Source organism: Calliphora vicina, chromosome 3 (genome assembly GCF_958450345.1).
Source record: "Calliphora vicina chromosome 3, idCalVici1.1, whole genome shotgun sequence".
NCBI lineage: Eukaryota > Metazoa > Arthropoda > Insecta > Diptera > Calliphoridae > Calliphora > Calliphora vicina.
Window position 1 is genome coordinate 89692602 of NC_088782.1, and position 22986 is coordinate 89715587.

The 22986-nt window shown below is 28.1% G+C and overlaps 1 protein-coding gene across 1 annotated transcript in view; it reads right to left on the bottom strand.

Moving 5' to 3' along the window:
• Nucleotides 1–598: 598 nt before the first annotated feature.
• TfAP-2 (transcription factor AP-2) overlaps nt 599–22986 on the bottom strand; it is a 64957-nt gene continuing 42569 nt past the window's right edge. The window contains exons 2-8 of the mRNA XM_065505980.1: nt 21140–21370; nt 20866–21033; nt 10574–10781; nt 9692–9881; nt 3114–3378; nt 2634–2801; nt 599–816 (exon numbers count right to left, since the gene is read on the bottom strand). Coding sequence (XP_065362052.1) covers nt 706–816; nt 2634–2801; nt 3114–3378; nt 9692–9881; nt 10574–10781; nt 20866–21033; nt 21140–21370 — 1341 coding nt within the window. The 3' untranslated portion in view covers nt 599–705. The remainder of the gene's footprint in view (nt 817–2633; nt 2802–3113; nt 3379–9691; nt 9882–10573; nt 10782–20865; nt 21034–21139; nt 21371–22986) is intronic.

Consider the following 22986-nt stretch of genomic DNA (forward strand, 5'->3'; position numbering starts at 1 on the left):
AAGATGCCTTAATTTATTTAATCAAATGTTTGCATTATTTATTATTTGCATTTGTCGCTCTAATTTAAATTCGGATAATCTTACATTTTCGATAAATATCTTACATAAATTGTTAAGTGGATTATGGATACGGACTGCTGCTGCTGCCAGAGAGAACATTCATTTTGCCGACATTTTTAGTATGGATGACAGTATGGGCCACTTAAGAAGTATGTACTAGAAATTAAATGAAGACCTATGTATGTGTTAAATGCCTATTATACTTATGGATTTAAATATATGTATGTATATACATGTTATGCATATTGCATAATACGTAGAGCATGTATTTGCTACTTATTGTACTATATAATAAAAAATAATTAATCTCAAAATTAATTTACTATTAATTTACATAGACTTACACAGACGTTCATTCGTACATACATACATACATACATACATACATATTACGTATGTATGTATACATTATGTTATGATTTTATTTATGTATATACCGCCTCACGAAAAATAAAAGTTAACGAGATTTCAAACGATATACTATTTCATTTAACTATTCACTGGGATGACTGCAAAGACTTTCTTGTGGACTGTGAGGCAGTCTAACTAACATACATACATAGTGTACATATAAATACTTATTATTACAAATACTCGTACAAATACGTTTTAAACGTTTGAATAAATTTAAATGCAATTGTTTTATCATTTCTTATCGCCGTCCATTTTGTTTTTGTCAAGAGACGATGATACCATACCACCACCATTTGATGGATACAACTTTTCCAGATAATTCACCGATTCATTTAGAAATGTCTGAAAAGTAAAATAAAATAAATTTAGTGTAAAATCAATCAAGAAAATGGATTTATTGATGGTTTAATGTAGAAAGTGCTTATATGTTTCATAATTATAAGCAGAAAAACGTTAAAATTTTTGTCCGCTCTTACTTAGTTTAAGAGTTGTAGGATTTTAAAGTCAATGACCCACAATCATAGTTAAAAATAAATAATCTTTAAGGGCCAATTTTTGACTTTGTATTTAAATATTAATTATATTTAAGTTCAAATGCGAAATTTAAATACGAAAATAAGTTCCTTTGGGCATTTCCATTTTTGAAAGATTGGCTGCAACTATTCGTATTTTATAAAACTGTAGTCGGATTTTATTGATTGAGATGCATTTAAAAGATAATTATGTCCATTTTTGGCTTGATAATTATAAAAAATATTTTATCGCAAAAAAAGAATTCGTTATGCAAATGCCTTAAATTTAAATTTGTTTTAATTATTCTTAAAAATTCTTTAATTGTGGCAAGTCTTACACGATAAAATGTAGGATTTTATTGATTTACTAAACCTTATAAAGTTAAGTATATTCTAGGGTGATCGGCACGGTTTTTAATAACCGGTTATAACCGGTTTTTTTGGTTAGGTCTGTATCGGTTTTTTTTTGAAAAGCTCACATTTCGAATATCGAAGAAACCGGGTTTTTTTCCTTGAATAGCCGATTTTTATGAGTTTTAGTATATTAAAAACTTTAACTTTAAAAAATCTATATACTCCGTTTACTGACGTTAACGATCATCGGGTCAAATTTTACCCAAACAGAAAATATATATTTTCGTTTGCAAATTTTTTTTAAAAGCCTAACGTTGATTTTAAATTTGAAATAAATGTCATAAAATATCAAAAATATTAACCACTCACTTTTTGAAAAAAATAATTTTTATTTCAAAATGGGTAAAATAGCTTTGGTATCTAACTGGAGAATCGCAGTTTTCATACAAGTATAATGTTCAGCAGGTATGATGAAAAGATACAGTTATATATTAGAGCCACTAAAGCTCTGAAAACATTTAACTTAATTGTTAGTAACAAAAATTCAAGATTTTTGCTCCAGGTATGACCCAAAGACCTTAAGTGCAAACAATTTTAAAGATATTTTTTTGCCAATATGTTTTTCTGAAAACCTAACGTATTTGTTGACATTTGAAATTAAATAAAATTCATAAAATATCAAAAATATCAACCACTCACTTTTAGAAAAAATTCAATTTTAATATCAAAATGGATCAAATTTGACCGAAGACCTTGTGAAGGTTAAACAAGTAATCAAAATTAAGGCTTATTTTTTGTTATTAGAATACATGTTTATTCTTATCATAACTATATGATCTCTTTTTTTTTATTATGTTTTTCCATGAACTGTTTTTGATTGAATAACTATTATTTTAATAAATAAAACTTTTTTCTTCTTATATCTATGCGTTTAAATATTTTGCCAAAAACCCGGTTACCCGGTTATTATTAAAAATCGAAACCGGTTTATATTAAATTGCAATTTTTCGATGAAACCGAAAACCGGTTTCGATCACCTTAGGAAAAACGTACACAAATTATAATTTTATAGTACTAGATTAACAAAGGAAACGTATTAATGATAAAAAAAAACATGATTGAAGTCTCGATTTTGTTCAAATGAGAACGAATTTTTCATCAACTACATTCAAAAAATCCATTGTATTTCATCATATCCTGTTGAATTTTGAATGGAATGCGTGCACAATTTCGAAATATGTATATTGAAAACGTCCTTTCTACATTAAGGCAACGATATATTTATATATTTACCTGGAAAGCGTGCAAGACAGCCATTATAGCTGGTGAGCCGAATCCATGCGTTATCAATGAAAAATGTGTTAGGTGTCGTTGCATTGAAGGTTCCAATAAATGTTGAGATCTTGTCCCATACTGTGTTGTGCGATCTTGGCTGAGGACTTGCATGAGTTCCTTTGTAATCTGTTAAATAAATTAAATTTCACAGAGAACCAGTTATATAAATTATTAAAAAGATAAAATAAAGTCAAATAACTGAATTATATACGTAAATGTATATATAAAATTATAAATGTTCAAAATATAAAGCTCTAATTTCTTTCATTAAAATTATTTTAATAACTCTGTTTCTTTTAAACAAGTTGTGCTAAATACATATTTTTAACAACAATTTGTAATGCTGATTGCTACAATATTTAAATTTCAGTTGCCATCTTTGATGTATGATATATGTATATACATATGTATGTATGTATGAATCTGGATTTTATTTACCTGTTGTGAATGCATCAAAAGCTCCTTTCTTCTATAAGATTCTTGTGGTTCGGTATTGTGTCGCACTATATATTCGGCCAGTTGTCGAGCTGGAAATTCTGTTTCACAAACGAAATGAAAATCTTTGGCCAAGTGTGCTGCCTCGCCCTCAACCAATGATGTTAATAATGTAACATTTGCCGCTTTACGCCTTCCTGCTGGTAAATTTAATCCAATTTTTTCAAGTTTTTCTCTTAAAAGTCTGCCGCCATTTTTACTTTTTGCTCTAAATAATAATAATTAACATATGTATGTAATTAATAGTTCTATTATACAATAATTTAATAATTTATTATACAATAATTTAATAATATATCGTTAAATTTAATTGTGTTTAATATGTATATCGTGAAATTTTAAATTAATAACACTGAGGTACACTCAAAAATACTTGTCGTAGGTCTAGCAGAGTGTGTTACAAAACCGGTTTTAAAAGTTCCAATACACCCTAAAATTTCCGAGATATAGGCAAAAGTATATTTTTTAAACCCGCAAATTTAAACATTCTTAACTCAGTCATTATTTAACCGGTTTTAAATTTTTAAACGACATTAAAAAGGTACGAACTAGGTCTTTCCACCTATATGTAATTTCACTATTCTCTTAACTTCACGTTGCCACGGTGGAAAAAAACTTGGAAAACGACCTAGCGTGGGTTATAGGTCTTGCTGAGTACATTACAAAATGGTGTCTAAAAACTTCAGAAACACCCTCAAATTCAGAAGTTATTCTAAAAAAACCCGTTTTCAGTGATATTCGTCGACTTATCGTCAGTATTTGTCCGACTTTAAATTTTTTAACTGGTTTGGAATGAAAACTAATTACGCTTTAAAATGGCGTGCAGTTTTTGATAAATTTGTAAGTATTATTTTTCTTAAGAATACCTAAAAGAAAAACAAAATTTATCAACTTTTTTTGATTTTAGTCGCTTTTCATTGCTTATTCTGATATGAAAGCTTTTAAAAATTATTACCAATGCACTATGTGCCCATTACAAATTTTTGCGGCAAAAATTGAAATGTTAAACTTTCGATTTTTGAAAAAAAAAATTACGGTTCAATTGCTAACATTTCGACGACATAAATGTCAAGAATTTATGCAAATTGGCCACTCAGTTTATATATAAAACAGCTATGGAAGTTTACATTTTTTAAATAGAGTTTTCAATCTGAAAAAAGTAAAACAAATTGCCTTAGAGAATTATACATAGAGACGAGACACTACGATTTGTCAAACAAAAATACAACAAAAAATATGTTTGATACAACAACAAAATACATTGACTAGCATGTATTTTGTTGTTGCGAGAGATAGGTTTTTGACAATTACGTCTCGTCTCTATGCTACCCTATGCAAATTGCATTATAGAAAAAGTGATTTTTTTTAATAAAATTGGTTATAACTAAGATTTTACCAAAATGGATTACAATACCGGAGGTGTGTACTTAAAATACAACTTAAAATATTTTACTAAATGTTTATATTATGTGTAAAATTTCGTGTTTTTATTAGTAAAGTTTTTTGTGAAGTTACGAAAAAGTTGTTTGTCTTCTGTAGTATAGAACTTACGTTGCCTGCATTTGCCCAAGGAATGATACATATGTGGTTATTTGTGGGAAGGTCAGGCTTCATTCCATACTCAAATTTTTTGCAACTACTTGCACCGAAGCCAATAATTTTATTTTTTCTAGAAACATATTCAAATTTTTTGTAACTACATTTACCGAAACATGAGAGCTTAATGTAGCAAGTTTTATAACGATAGCGAATGTTAAAGACATATAAGTTAACACTAATTTAATTAATTATGAATACTCCCTCTTTCTTTACTTTTTCAAATTGCTGCGTTTGCGTTATTGTTAAACTTATAAAAGTTCATTTAACTGTCTGCAATTTCTTGTTTATTTTAATTATGTTATTTTAATAAGAATTTAATATTTTTTGTAAATGCTGACGGTATGTCTGCATAATTTGATATTTTGTAAATGCTGACGATATGTCTGCATAATTAATTCTTTGTTTTATTTTATTGACATTTTTATTTTGTGATTATAAATAAAGATCATTTTGATCGCAACTTCAGTTGCAGTCAAGTACTCAAAGTTGTTTCATTTTAAATAACTGGCGCCCAACGAAAAAAGGACGGGAAATCCCTCAAGAAGTGAAAACCGCCCAACAAAACAAAAGTCCCTAAAGAAGTGACAACCGCCCAACATAACAAAAAAAAGTCCCTAAAGAAGTGACAACCGAAACGAAAAAAAATATAAAAAAAGAAATGTACTAAATGTGAAGTTTATAAAATTTTTTAAAAAAAAAACAAAAAATTTTAAATTAAATACTGATCGCTAAAATAAATATAACATTTAAACAACTAACGAAAAATTAATTAAAAAAATTTTTAAAAAGGAAAAGAAATACAACTAAATAAATAAAAAGCCTAAAAAATAAAAAACTTGTAAAAATCAAAGATATTAATTGACAAAAAATAACAAACATCAAAAACAAAACATTGAAAATCCAAAATACATAAATATAAAAATTTTCAAAACAAAGTCAAAGCTGAGAATTTGAAAAATCTAGAAGCTACCACCAGTAAAACAACTGTAAAACAACTGCAACAACAACATTAATTACAAGGATAAACCCATTTACAACAACAACATCAAACAACAAAACAACGAAAGAGAAGCAACGTACAAAAGATGGCAATTAGTATATTTTTATTCATTGCGTTATCATCTCTCGCTTATGGCGAAGTAAAGATTCTAGATTATACCAATTCGCAAATAGTAGCAATCGATACTGGTATTGCAAGACTTCAAACGGGCTCGATAAAACTAATACATGTCGTGGAACTCGATAATTACCAGAGGTTTATTAATGATATCAAGGAAACACTAAGAGCAAGAATTGACACATCCCATCCCTTACATCCCTTCCTTTTCCACGAAATTTCCCAATTACAAGATAAGCTAAATGCATTAAAACCTAGAAATAAGAGATCCCTAAATTTCATTGGTTCTGCATGGAAATGGATTGCAGGTAATCCTGACCATGACGATTTCGAAATTATACAAAATAAGATGAACAATGTTCTTAGAAATAATAATAAACAAGTTATTATAAATAAACTATCATTAGATAGAATGAATGAATTAACAGTAAAAATGAATCAAATAATCAAAGTCGTCCAAAATGACGAACGAACTCAAGGAAATTTAGAGATAACAAAATTAAAATATAAACTTGAAATTATAAAAGACGAAATAGTAAACCTACAATATGCTATTCATTGGGCCAAAGTAGGTGTTATTAATTCATTCATCCTGTCTCATGAAGAAATGGAATTTGTAAAGAAAATGTTTGAGAATGAAAATATCATTTATTTTAATTTAGAAGAAATCTTAGAATTTGGCGAAATAAAAATAGCTTCCAATGGAAGTTCCTTGATTTATATTGTAAATATTCCATCAACGTGTAATGAATCTTGTAAAAAAATTTTAATAAAGCCTGTAAAAATTGGTAAATTTGTTAGTAAGATTAAATTTAATGAAATTTTGGTATGTGACAGACAAATACTTGGTGTAAAGAATAAATGTAAGAACTTGAATAAATTAACAATATGCAAATATAGTGAAGTCGAAGACATCAGTGAATCTGAATGCCTTCCGAATTTAATACGCAGCAAACCGTCCAATTGCACGTTAATTAATAATTTCCATATGGCCACAGTACAGGAAATCCTTCCTGGGGCACTTTTATTGAATCAATTTAATGGCACAATTCTCATCGGTCGAGAGCCATTTGATCTAAACGGTACTTTCCTCATAAAATTTCACAATGAAACGATATCAGCAAACGGTAAGGTTTTCTCAGGTTCAGAAATCACCTATGCTTATCCACTGCCAGCCGTTGTACAACCAAAGGCAGGGAATTCACATGTGGAAGAAACTCTTACTCTAGAGTTAATCAAGGAAATGCATGTCAATAATACGGAAGCGATCGAGCTTTTGAATATCGAGAGCAAAATGGGTGATGTAATAGCCTATGTTTTAGTGATCCTCGGGATTACTGTCTTATTGTCCGTAAGTCTGAAAAAATCATGTCACTCAAGGAGTTCACAATACCCAGCAAGAACCTATGTTAATGCTTCATTACCCTTAGGAGAAATTACCCCGAGTGGAAACGAATCTAAGGAACAACACATAATGAAAATTACACAGATACCGTACTTTTGATTGAGGACAATCAAATTTTAGGGGGGAAGAGTTAACACTAATTTAATTGATTATGAATACTCCCTCTTTCTTTACTTTTTCAAATTGCTGCGTTTGCGTTATTGTTAAACTTATAAAAGTTCATTTAACTGTCTGCAATTTCTTGTTTATTTTAATTATGTTATTTTAATAAGAATTTAATATTTTTTGTAAATGCTGACGGTATGTCTGCATAATTTGATATTTTGTAAATGCTGACGATATGTCTGCATAATTAATTCTTTGTTTTATTTTATTGACATTTTTATTTTGTGATTATAAATAAAGATCATTTTGATCGCAACTTCAGTTGCAGTCAAGTACTCAAAGTTGTTTCATTTTAAATAACTTATACAATTGCTTACCCAAAACTTACTTACCAAGAAAACGCTAAACAAACGAAGAAATGCTATTTGTAGATATTATGAGAATATAAATTGAATTTTTTTTTTGAGAATTGTTGGTGTATTAGAAAGGGCGTTATAAAATAGAGAATATAGATTGAGATTTTTTTTTTGAAAATATTTGTGAGTTGGTGGGGGAGAGGTTTATCAGAAAAGAGGTGAGGGGGTATTGCCAATTTTTTTTACACAACTTTTTGGAATATATATTTTATGAAAGCTTAATTCTTTGCCTATCCATAGTTGTTTACAATTTTGAAATCTGTGTTAAAGTGTATGAGTTAGAGGTACTAAAGTACTACGACCTACCCTAAAATAGCTCAAAATTTTGAGGGTGTTTCAAAATTTTTCAAAACGGTTTTAGTATGTCCTCACCTAGGCCAACAACCTCCATTAGGTAGCTTTTCAAGTTCTGACAAAAACAGTTGTTGTGTAGCAGAGTGTTGTTTTTTAATTTTTCGAAACGTATTGTTCTATTCCTGAAAAAAATAACCCATTGCCAATCTAACCATTTAAAAAGTTGCCATATTTGTATTAATTTATTTTTTTATTAAATTAAATTTAATTAAAGTTATACATATTAATTTTTTCCGTTTAACAAGGACTTCAGATCCTGAAATAAATTATAAATATTATATAATTTTACGTAATAGAAATTGTTACTTTACCTTTAAAGTATTGCTAATAACTCCACTTTATATGGTACCGATCATCGATACCTAACTAAAAACATATATAAAATTGCAAGATGTTTGAGCATGGAGCTCTAATTGTGGCACTGGTTCTTTTAGGTATCCTTTTTTATATAAGGTACGATCATGAAGTTGATATTGGCAGCTTAAATAAAAGAAAATATAAAATTATTAAAATTTATTCATATTTTAAGCTTTTATTTTTACCTTTTAAAATATCCAAAATTCACACCATCTTTATGGATTTTTTAGTTTATCATAGCCATTACCAACCACTTGAGTTTCACAGTTTAACACGTCAACATTTCAGTTATATTAGAAATAAATTTTTCATAATTTTTTCTTCCGAGATCTTAGTGAAAAAACTAAAGCAAAACTACAAGGCGACAACAAAAGTTCTTAATTTATCAACGATTTGTTCTTGATTTAACAATTGAGTGTTCTTGATTGGACAACAGGTCGTTCTCAATTTGACATAGTCTGGAATTTTTATTTTTATTTGTTCCTGATTCAAGAACTGTACGTTTTTGATTTGACAACAGTCCGTTCTGAATTTGACAACCATACGTTTTTAGAATTTTTCGAGATTTGACAAAAAATATAAAATATAAATTAGAACCCCTTTTTCCGTCTGTGTAGGTGAATTGTTTTACTAACAATAACATTAGAAAATAATTTGATGGTCACTAATTTTTGCAAATACTCGTATTTTTTTAACTGTCAAAATTTTGCACCAAATAGGGAAGCAAAATAATACCATCACTAAATGTTTCAATAAGCTGGTGATAAAAAGTTAAAAAAAAACTTTTCATACATTATATTTAGTGATAGTGAAATGCATAGTACACACAAAATTTAGCACACTACCGCCAGCACTGATATACATACATGTATGAATATTAAATTAAATAATAACATTATGTATATACATATATACTATGTATGTATGTATGTATGTATGTATGTATGTATGTATGTATGTATGTATGTATGTATGTATGTATGTATGTATGTATGTATGTATGTATGTATGTATGTATGTATGTATGTATGTATGTATGTATGTATGTATGTATGTATGTACGTTAGAGTGGACATCATGTACGAAGGACTTTGTATTTTTCATACATTTATGAACCACTCCAAAGTACATACATACTTATTTACTGATGTGTATTCATTGTACAAACCTTCTTAGAACTCCGCCCAACAATGAAGCATTTAAGCATTCTGGAGGAGACAGTCTTCTCTGAACTTCTGCAATTGTAACCTTGTATTTAGAGGTGCTGGACAAAAGGCTTAAACGACCAGGAACTGCACAAAATACTTCGCTGGGAGATCCAGAGCTAATATTTCCGACATCTTTCCCACTTTTCATGCCTGCAAAATAAAGTGAGAACATAGAAAACATTACATAATAAGTAAGTAATACATATAAATTATACCACTATTAATATATTTATGTATAATTTGTCACCAAAGGAAAACAACATGATCTACATGATGTCGATACACTAACATCGTTTGCAAACACATTATTAGCAATGCCACCGGTAATTAGTAGGCTTATGTTACAAACACAATGTCATTCTTCGTTCATAACAATAACACAATACAACAATACCAACACAGTTTTGGGTTTTCCATAAAAAAATATGCTTGTCTGCATCCAGGTGTGTTTTTGTTAACACCCAAATATCAATTTACCTCATTTTTAGCATTGCAACCTTATTCGATCACAAAGAGGCGTACGATAACCTAGTGGTGGGCAACCATTTCTTACACCCTAAAATAGAAATTACTTACTTATGTATCTACTTATATAGAGTTATTCTACTAGTGATTTAGAATGAGTCTGATTATTAAATAAATTTCTTGAAATCTTTTTTTACTTTTAAGCGATAATTAAATTTAAAATCTTAAGCCTGTGGTCAAAACTACAATATAATTCATAAACACATGTATTTTGTTGTTTTATCAGTCATATTAAATGTAAGAAATAATTATTTCAAAGACCTCAGATATTTAAGTGAATACATTTCTCATTTAATGTCTTTTCATTATTGACTTACTTTTTATTAGAGGTAGATCCGACATGAAACCAACATTATCGTCTATTCCTGGATTTTGACCATCATCAACAGCATTTTGCAGGGCTTGATGTAAAGCTAAAGGATCATGATCATGTGTAAGACGTCCTCCGTGCGTAGTACCAGTTGATAAACCACTTCCATAGTCACTTCTTCGGTCAGAATATGGAAATCCATGTGATAATTGTGTCTGGAATAATCAAGGGAAAAATTAATATTTCAATCCAACATTTATATTTATATAAAGAACAAAACAAGGACGGAATAATTTTCAGAATTTTATATTTTTATTACCCCCAGTAACACGAAGTCTGTTTATGTGTTAACTAATAGTTATACTGACAGCAGTCCAACTCTATTGCAAAAGTACCTAACTAAACACACGTTAGTGAAATAGTCCTAACTCTATATATTTGCATTTTTAATTTTCATGTGTTTGATTTTCAATACCAAAAAAATAAAATTAAGTGTCAACACTACAAATAACTTAACTATCATGTATTTGGTAGCTACACGAATAAATCGGTTCATAATAATATTTAAAAAAAATTATTTTTGGAGACATTTTTTTTTTTAAATAGACAGACAGAGAGACAAATATATTTAAAAACAAGTAAGAAAGCTGTATTCGGCTGTGCCGAATCTTATATACCTTCACCAAATTATACTTCAAATTACAAAGTTTAAATATTTTTATGTAAAAAAAAATTAATTTTTTTCCAAAGTTGTTTTTTTCATTTTTTGGAAAAAAAAATTTTCGAATTGTTATTTTAAATTTTTTTTTTTTAAATTTTAAAAAAATTTTTGTTTTTTAATTTTTTTTTGGTGAAAAAAAAATTCGTATAATTACGTTCCAGAAATTAAATACGAACATATCAATACATTTTTTTTAATTAAACATTTTATTTATGCGAATCGTCTTAAATTTCAAATATTTCTTAACCAGTACGGAATAAACAATAAGGTTCGCAATAAATTAGTTCCAATTTCGCAAATTGAAAATTGAAACGAACAGACGGACATCATTGAATCGACTGAGAAAGTGATCCTGAGCAGATTGGCATACGTTAAAGTTGGACGTTACAAACATCAGCACAAACTCAGTACAGTCCCCACTATGATGCTGGAGGGTATAAAAATACACTACTTGGTGATAAACCCATTTTTTGGAGCGGGTATGATTTCCTCAAGTTTTCAAGATTTACGTATGTCAATACCAAAATTATATCAGCAATCTAAAATTTGTACAAACTGTGCCGTGATGAACTAGAAAATATTTGGAATTTCGATTCAGATTTACAATGCTTTTTAACTAAATATTTATACAAATTCATCATTATTAGATTTTACGGAATAATTGTCTTCCTCCTTTTAACATTTTGTTAAAGAAACTTGCCCAATGACATACATACTAGGGTATTCAATCGGTTAACCGTTAATCGGTAAACCGATTAATTTCAGTCGATTAATCGAAATTTCTTTTTTTTTTGTATTTATTTTATCAAAGTAAAATTACATATTTGTTAGAACATCCAAGAATCATGTTTAGTGAGTATAAAAACTGACATATTTAATTAAACACGTATTTGTCGGCTGAGAACATGATAATAGACGAAACTGGAGATGCTACGCAAATAAGTTTTTATCAGCAATTATCGAAATCATTACAAGTATTTAAAATCTAAAAAATCCTAAAAGGACTATAATGGAGATTTTATATTCTTAGAAAAAAAACTAAAAAAAATAACAGAGATATTGGATATTCTAATATCTACAAACAGCGAGAGAGTTTTTTTCCAAGTCGAGTTTTATTAAAACTAAAGAAAATTAATTACTGTTTTGGTTGAATTGCTATGTTTTGTCTATTTTGTATTTAAGTACAGAAAATTCGTGGATATATTTTCAGTTTAAAATTTAAATAGAAATTATTCTGTTAATCGATTAATTTAAAATTAACCGATTATTAACAGATTAAATCTTAACCCCGATTAATTATTTGCTCGATTAACCGATTAAACCAGAAACCCGATTAATTGAATACCCTAATATGTACATTACAATTTTAGGTTGGAGCTTTTCATACATATTTATTATTTCTTTACAGACTTGTGAATTTAAACCTTATTCGATTTAAAACAAACGGTTGATATTATTTAGTCTGTTTAATATTTTCTATTGTAAAAAGTGCTTAGTATTTTTTAGCTTTAAATCACTGACGTGGAGCAAGAAATAAATAAAATAATTATGAAAACAAAAAATAACAAAATAAACCAAATAGTTCAAATTTTACTCCATGCACTAGATTCTAGTGCATGGAGTAAAATCCAAGGGCTAAGACTGTGTGTATATTACATACATACATATGTATGTTTGTGTGAATGTTGTATGAATATGAGTTTACAACCCTTAAGTTCCTCAAAACTTTTAGAACAGAGTAAGATGTTTTTTTCAACTTGAAATATTTCTTCATATTCTAGTGACTAGAATATGAAGAAATATTTCAAGTTGAAAAAAACATCTTACTCTGTTCTAAAAGTTTTGAGGAACTTAAGGGTTGTAAACTCATATTCATACAACATTCACACAAACATACATATGTATGTATGTAATATACACACAGTCTTAGCCCTAGCCAATCGTATAATTCGTACGTGGTTATGAAAACATGATTACAGGGTAATTATAAGCAAGGAACTTAATGTAAATTCTCGTTCAAATATTGTTCTATAACCCTGTTAATAAGTAAGTTGTCTAAGTATGTAAAACACAGTTTATGTTGTTCTTCAAGAAAATTTTACAAATTCTTTATGTTAAGATTATCCCAACAAATTGTTTAGAATGTTGCAGGAATGTTTCCCAATATCGTTAAACATTAAACATAGAGAAGGCAAACAATATAAAGAAAACAAGTCAAAGTGCTGTATTCAGCTGTGCCGAATCTTATACACCCTTCACCATAGTGGAGAGAAAACGGTATTTGTTAAACAAATATTGTTAGGGAAACCGGCAAATCGGTGTTTTTTTTTTGTTGTAAAAAGTCGGCTAATATACACAGAATTTGAGATCATACATACATTATGCTTTAAATTAAAGGTTATGATTTGTCTGTACACTACATCTATTAACCCTCTTACCGGCCAATTTTATTTCGAGGTAAAATAATATACCAGGTTATTGTTTGAAAAAAATAGAAATACGTTGGAATAAAAACAAACAAAAGACAAGTGCACGTTCTTGTTTATCACAATAAGTAAATTGTTTGCCTCTTTACACATATTTACCGTTATAACGGGAAAAATAACCAAACAAAGCAGCATTACATACATTTAACATACCCGCCTAAAGGCAGCCTTGCCGGTTATAGGGTTAAGTTAATAGCTTTAATGTATATTTTCAAGATTTTGGGTCCAAAATTTAACCATTTTTATATGCTGTGTCGTCTATGGTTTATGTTCAGAGCTAAAAATATCGCCAATGAAACCTATTGCCTGGGCATCGTTAGATAGATTTAACTACATATAATGATGCAGAATATACTTAATATAATATGGAATATATTTGATATGCTAGCAAATGAATAATGTCGAAATTACATTCTTATGTATACACTTACCACTGATGATGGAAGGTATAGAAATAAAAACAGCAAAAAAAAATAGGACATTTTTGGCATGTTTGAATTTTATAATTTGGTTGACGTATAAAAAATGTTAAGTATACATTTTCTCAATTCACAACCTTTCGTACGAGTTGTATGTTTTATGAAATTAACCCTCTAACCGGCCAATATTATTTTGAGGTAAAAAAATAGACCAGGTTATTGTTTGAATAAAAAAAAAATACGTTGGAATAAAAAAAACAAAAGACAAGTGAACGTTCATATTTATCACAATAAGTAAATTGTTTGTCTCTTTACACATAATTACCGTTATAACGGGAGAAATAAGCAAATAAAGCAGCATTACATACATTAACATACCCCACCTAAAGGCAGCCTTGCCGGTTAGAGGGTTAATATAAATATAATAGTATCAAGCTGCTCGACTCGGTTTATCAACTGAATAAAATATTGAAGAAATCGGTTATTTTTCTAAGATATTTTTTGCGTAAGAAAAATAAGTTATTAACTTAAATCTTTAATAAAAAAAGCGTTAATGTTAATGTTAAATAAAAATGACTTTTTCATATTTAATATATTTAATGAAGTTTAAGTGATGGTGTTTTTTATGAAGTTGTCAAGCTAAATCTACAAAACTATCTAAAATGTGTATTTAACGTATATGTTTGTTTTGTTTTACTCGAAATCTCATTCGAACGTGATTTAAATGGGGGTATTATTCAAGAAATGTAGTTTTAACCGATTAATTTTGGTCGGTTAACCGTTCGAATAATTCAAAAATTACGATTTTCAAATAACAAATACACCGATTAATTTGTGTCGATTAACCAAAATTTCTTTTTTTTCACTTTTTTATTTTTCCGATAATCGAGGATTTTATATGCTTAGACAAAAATAAAAAAAGGAACTGAGATATTGGATATTCTTTGCCAGCGAGAGAGTTTTTTCCAAGTCAAGTTTTATTAAAACTAATTTATATATGGATTTATATATGGATTACTAAAGGTACGGTCACACACAGCTAATATTTGACGTTTATCGTCAAATATTTCATTGCCTGAATCTGACCACAAATAAAATTTAGAGCAAACAACAAAACAGATGATTTTAGTCAAACAAAATTATTTGTCGGCAAACAAAATATTTTCTTAATGTGAACAAAGTGTGACCACTAGCTACATAAATACCTAAAAAATATATAATTTGATCTTGCAAATATTTTTAAGGTTAAAGCACTTATTTCGAATTGTAAAGTAATCATTTTATTAGAGATTTATTGAATTTTGTTATCATATATTGAATTTAATTTTTCACTTTTTATTTGACCAAACTGCTGCGAAAAAGAATCAGTAAATATATTTGCCGTGTGGTCACACTATATAAAACACTTTCATAAAATAATTGTTTGATCAAATAGAAAAAAACAGAAAATTATTTGCTCAGCATGGCGGAAAAATAACAGGAGATATTTAAATATTTTTCGTACTAAATTAAAGACACAAATTCACAATTTTTTTTAAACATAAATACATATTCAATATTTCTTGAATATTTGTTATTTAAATTATTTTCACTAAATAATTGCATCAATAAATGAAGTCTTCTTCTTCACATAAAAGTCATTCAGCCTAGGATGACATACTGGGAGAAAAAATAATTGAAGACATGAAGTCTATGTAGCGATTTTTGCAATTTTATGCGATTTATATTTTTATACGTTTAACATAGTCTGATGTTTGATTATTTTTTATTTATACATGGAGTTTGTCTATTTTCAAAATTTAAAATTGCTCATATGTACATATGGAATATTAACTGAAATTTTATACAGATTGAATTTAAAATCAAAGAAAATTTTTTATACATACATAAATAGTATGAATTGATTGTAATTAAAAAATAATTGTTAAACAGTATGATCTGTTTAATTTTTTTTTACTGCAGAAGAAGAATATGTCTAATAGCATTTTTCACTTTTCCATAAAATTTAACAATATTTGTGAACATGTTCTTATTCTGAATGAAAAAAGTTTGGAAAAAGTCGTGTTCGATTAATAATATAAGTTGTATTACACTTTATTTCAATAGCATTCTCCAGTAAAAAGGAAACATAAATTCAAGCCATATGTTTTTTGTTTGAAAAATATTTAATATTTCAAATATTTTTCAAGTATAAAACATGATTACATTTCCATTCAATTTCAATTATGAATTGTGATAGTAATATAATTTAATAAATAAACATTTAATAATTATATTATTAAATTGTTCAAGCTTGTGTTCTTTTCGCGATTTGTTTTCATTATTTAGCGATTTTTAATTTAAGATATAGCAACACTACTTTTGCGATAACACATGATGCAACAGCTGTTATTTGACGCTGTTTGATCTTGCAAATGAATTGCAAGATCAAATAAAAAAATACCCAAAATGCAGGAAAATGTTTGCTGTGGTCACACATTGGTCACATTACAAGAATGTTTTCATATTGGCAAATAAATATGTTTGACCAAATTCAGCTGTTTTCTTGTTTGCAGTGCAAAAATATTTTGTGTTCAAACTAGAAACATAAAATATTTGACATTTAAATAAAAGTACTGAAATTTCACAATTCTTTTAATTGTCAAGCAAAATCTAGTAATATTTTAATTTCTAGATATGTTTTCTTTATTGATGAAAGAAATTAAAGTCTTTTTGCAGCTTTATTTAATAATTATTTAGAACAAATATTACCATAAATGTGACCACAAGTCAAATATATTTTCCCCTTTGTGTGTTTGATAGTATTTCGGTGTAGTTTGATTAAACAAATATGGCAAATAAATGTGTACAGTGTGAACACAAAATCAACCCATGAATTATTTGATGTAGTTTTGATCAAACACATGAAACATCTTGTGTCAAATAATTTGCGTAGTCTGACCCTACCTTAAAGAAAATTATATATTTTTTGGTTGAATTGTTATGTCTTGTTTTTTTATGTTTTTGTTTTTTTTTTATTAATAAAATATGTACTTAAATAAGTACAAAAAATTCGTGGTTTTGTTTTCACTTAAAAAATAAATTATTCGGTTAAACGGATAATTTTAAATTAACCGATTAAATCTAAACCCCGATTAATTATTTGCTCAGTTAACCGATTAAACCACAAACCAGATTAATTGAATACCCTAGTCTATAGCAATGATGGGCAAACATTCATACAAGTGTTTTTCTATTCTTAAAGCCCTTGCTTTAAGAATAAATTAAAATTGCATCATACCTTGGCCCAGTTTTTTCATTTATTTTTTCACAATACATAACCGATTATATTAAAAATGTTTGTGTTAGTTAAACAATAAATAAGAAAATCACATGAAAAGAGTTTCAAAACAATATTTCGAGTTAGAAATATCGGTTTTGAATCTGAAAATTGAGAAAATGTTAATTTTTAGATCTTTATTTTGCTGAAAAACTGCTATTACTCTTTGCTTCCTAAAAAAATTTTTTGAAATGTATAAAATACAAAACGTCTCAAATATTCTAATATGGGTTTCTCTAGGCCCCTCCGAATTTAACCTGTTTTTTATAGAAGTTTTTAATTTAGGTTAAGTGTTCTAAAATCCCAAAGCTGTGTTTTCAAAACGAGCAACAATTTTATATACAACAAGTAAGAGTGCTATATTCGGCTGTGCCGAATCTTATATACCCTTCACCAAATTATACTTCAAAATTTTAAATATTTTTAGGTAAACAAAATTTAATTTTTTTCCAGTTGTTTTTTGAATTTTTGGAAAAAAAATTTTTTCGATTGTTATTTAAATTTTTTTTTTTTTTAAATTTTAAAATTTTTTTTTTTTTTAATTTTAAAATTTTTTTTTTTTTAAATTTAAAAAAAATTTTTGACCCATTGTAGGTCCAACTTACTATGGTCTTATATACGTCGTTGCAAATGTCTTTGAAATATCTATCATTAGATATCCATATTGTCTATATTAATGTCTTAGTAATCCAGATATAGGTAAAAAAATAGGTCAAAAATAGAGGTTGTCTTGGTTTTTCCCTCATATCTCAGCCATTTGTGGACCGATTTTGCTGATTTTAAATAGCAAAATTCTCGAAAGCATGTCTGACAGAATTATTGAAGATTTGGATCCCGAAGATATCTGGGGTCTTCAGAAAACTGATTTCAACAGACAGACAGACAGACAGACGGACATGGCTTAATCGACTCCGCTATCTATAAGGATCCAGAATATATACTTTATAGGGTCGGAAATGAAAAATGTAGAAATTACAAACGGAATGACAAACTTATATATACCCTTCTCACGAAGGTGAAGGGTATAATAATGTATTCCAAATCATTCATATTATTATTTTTCCAGCGCCGGACCAAATATGGACTTTGTGACCGAAATTCCAAAAAAATCATAGTTGGGATATTTTGTTTGTTTTTTTTTGGAATTGCAGGATTTGCAAAATTGTATATTTGTTTCCAATTTCACATTTGGTATCAGAAGGTATAGCCACTCAAAAAATATTTTTTGGACTTGTAAAAAATATTGTTTAACTACAGGTAAAAAAATTTGTGAAATTGTGTCCAATATAATAAAAAAACTGGGCCAAGATATGATGAAACTTTTAAATTTGAATTTTAAAATGCGTACAACTCAATAAGTATAAGAAATAAATTGGACACAATTTTGTAAAAATGCGTATATTTATTTTGTATGTTTATTTCAATAAAACTGGCCACACACGGTTGATTTGTGAGTATGATTTGTTCGTGTTCGACGTCTTGTTATTTGTTAATGGGGGTGTGTGCGAACAAAATCACAAGTAATTGAAAATTTTCAATCACAAATCATTCCGTGCATACATATTATGTTTTATACGGAACTATAATTCATGGTTTGAGGATCTCTTGAAGGGTAAATATAAGCATTATGTACAAGTATGTATGTATATGATATTATTAGGACTAGAGGAACATTTGAAAGAAAAAATTTATCCAATCAATATTTATAATATCATTTACCATAAAAACTTAAAATTTCATGATTTAGTTATTTTTCGTGAAGAAAAATTTAAAATTCGAACGAATTGTAATCAAATTTGGAACTTATATAGATCGAAATATCTTTTAATCAATGGCTTAATAACTTTTCTCATTTTCTGCACATAAATACCGAAATTGCTAAAACGGGCGAAATATGTATGTTTCAAAAATTTAGTTTTTTTTCATATTTACCGTGATTAGAACAACATTTTTGGTTACTTTTTTAAAAAAAGGCCCGAGATGAGCAACTTTAGGAGCCGCCCACTAACCCCCTTTCGAAGTATGAGTCCATGTAAATACATATCAACTCAGAAGCATCTCAGCACCGTCTTTACGAGCTACCGATTTTGTGTGCATCGTGGTTTAGGCAATTAGGGCCTTAGATTACAAAATTTTTTCGAATAGTTTTCAGCAAAATTTCAAACTCAATTATCTTTTCACGACGTCAAACATTTAATCTACCGAGGACCATTTTAAATAGCGAAATTTTTAGTATTAACATAAACTTCCAAAAGTCTACTTTAGTAGATGTTGAAAATGTTTTAAAAGTAAGAATAAAGGTGAGTGACTTTTGCCGAGGTCTGGTAAAAAATCTATATGTTTTATTAATTTTATTATTTTGTTTAACGTGAATTCAACTTAAAAAGTAGTTAGCTTATTAGTTTCCTTGTATTATTCAAACCTTAATATGTTGAAATAAAATAAATTTATTAACTAATAGCCTTTTTCATAACCAAAGAAACTGACTCTCTACAACCAAGAAGGAAAAATGGTTCCCTTATTGTACATAGTTGGTTTTTGTACTGAATGTTAATTTAAAAATCAAACAAAAAAAAACAAGTAAGAGTGCTATATTCGGCTGTGCCGAATCTTATATACCCTTCACCAAATTATACTTTAAAATTTTAAATATTTTTAGGTAAACAAAATTTAATTTTTTTTCCAGCTGTTTTTTTTAATTTTTTGGAAAAAAAAAATTTTCGATTGGTTTTTTAAATTTTTTTTTTTAAATTTAAAATTTTTTTTTTTAATATTTAAAAAAAATTTTTTTTTTTTTGCAAAAAAAATTCGGGTTAAAATTTTTTTTACCGATTTTGACCCATTGTAGGTCCAACTTACTATGGTCTTATATACGTCGTTGCAAATGTCTTTGAAATATCTATCATTAGATATCCATATTGTCTATATTAATGTCTTAGTAATCCAGATATAGGTAAAAAATAGGTCAAAAATCGAGGTTGTCTTGGTTTTTTCCTCATATCTCAGCCATTTGTGGACCGATTTTGCTGATTTTAAATAGCACAATTCTCGAAAGCATGTCTGACAGAATTATTGAAGATTTGGATCCCGAAGATAAATGGGGTCTTCAGAAAACTGATTTCAACAGACAGACAGACAGACAGACAGACAGACGGACATGGCTTAATCGACTCCGCTATCTATAAGGATCCAGAAATTCCACAACCCCAGGAGGGGATAAATATATATATATATATATATATATATATATATATATATATATATATATATATATATATATATATATATATATATTAGTATATATATATATTCTATGAAATACTTTCATATACATACAAATGTTTAAATACTTACCACGTGACCTTGAAGTTCTGCTTCTCTATGAGATCGATGAATTCCTAATTGATCTTGAGTACTTCTCAATCCAGCTAATTGATTGTAATGATGCAGGGGTGTGTGATGCAAGGTTGGTAAAGGTTGTCCGTACGGATCCGTTCCTAGATACTCTAAAGCACCGTGGTTCTGTAAGTACGCAGGTATCTAATCAATATTAGTATAATTTTTAGTTTGAATTTTCAAATGTTGTTTTATATTGCAGGCTAAAATTCTACATGGTTACATTAATTACCTGTTGTTGAGGAGGACTTTGTGTAGAGTGATGAAAGGGAGGTGGAAAATAAGGAGGCTGGAAATCGGACTGTAATGACTGATGATGCATCGTTGCAGCAGAACTATGAGTTCCACCATGTCCACTATGGCCGGCCGTGGGTCCACCCCTACTAGCATGACTACCTGTATGTGTTGTGTACGCTGGACTATTGCTTGATAGTCCCAGACTTCCATGGCTTGTCAAACGTTCCTAAAGCAAAAATTAAGATTATGTTTATAAAAAATGTTTAATAGAAATTTAAGCAAAGCTACAATGAATAAACAATTTTTCGTCCGGCACTGGCTGAACCAATTAAATAATAGTTATTGCTTAGATATGAGATTTAAAATACTTATTGTTAGTTCATTAAGTAATGAAGATACAATAAATAAATTTAAAAAAAGAAGGGAGAAAACGGTTTAAAGTTTCTTGAAAATTTTGCCAACATTTGTCTCATGTACCCTAGATTCAATAAACATAAAATCGTAATATTATGATGGATTGCTCTTAAAGGTATCTTCCATTTTCAAATCGTTTTTGAAATTATAATCATAACATATACACAAATTTATTTGATGGCATCTCGAGATCATTTACACTTTTTTTGTAATATTTTGACAAAGGAGTTCATTATTGTCAATGGACTACAATAGGGCACTGTTAATGCGCCAATTCTTTTTAATTTATTCATTAGTGAAATGATAAATAAAATAGACAATATTATTGGTTTCGCTGACGATATTATAATATGTATATCACTCGGATGACAAAATTGAAGAAATTAATGATAAATTGCAAAAGTATTTTTATGTTATTGAGAAATATACAAAAGATTGGCAAATGAAAACCAACATAGGCAAATGTGAAACCATACTTTTTCGTACACCTGTTGGCAAATGCAACAACAACATAAAACGTAAATTGAAATTCTTTAATGTAAAATCTATTAATAATGTGATTATCCCTAACAAACCAGTAGTAAAGTATCTGGGCATTCACTTAGATAAATTCTTATATTTTAATGACCACATTAAAACTCAATAAAAAAAAGCCAGAAATGCTTTTTTCATGTATAAAAAACAATTTTTTTCTAAATTTCTTAACTCAAGAGTCAAGATAATTATGTATCAATCATTAATTGGACCCATGGCTGCCAAATTTGGTTCAACATATCTACATCTTATATGGAACAGTTGAGAGTATTTGAAAGAAAATGCCTTAGAAGTTGTACCTCCTTGTACAGATCTTCAAAAATCAATTATAAAAAATTTATTTCAAACAAAAGATTATATAACGAAGCAAAAATTAGTAGAATCGACAATTTTATAATTTATCTAATTAGAAAGCGCATTCATAAAACTAATAATTTGCTACGAAAACAATTTGATATTAGCCCCTTATTACGTTAATGAGGAATACATTGCTTAAATTTTACATAAAGGTTTTGTTCCTCTAGAAACTTTCCTTTTTCTAGATAAAAATGGATATATCCAAAACGAATCAGGCATACCTATAATTTATCATATCTATAGAAGAGCCAATAATAAGTGGATAATAAGCAATCAATTAACTAATTCAAACAGTAGATTCGATACTAGTAGAGTTGTCAAATATTCGACATATTCTAAAAACCGGTTTTCGAATAATTCGAAAAAGCTTAATTTTTAAAAACCGGTTTTCGGTTTTTTCTATCAAAAACCGGTTCGAATAACCGGTTTTTAGTCTTTTTTGTCAATTTAAGAATTGAGGTATATTAAATTATTATTTTTATCAAAACAAAAGAAAGGATGTATATTATTATAATATTAATAGAATATTAATAGATA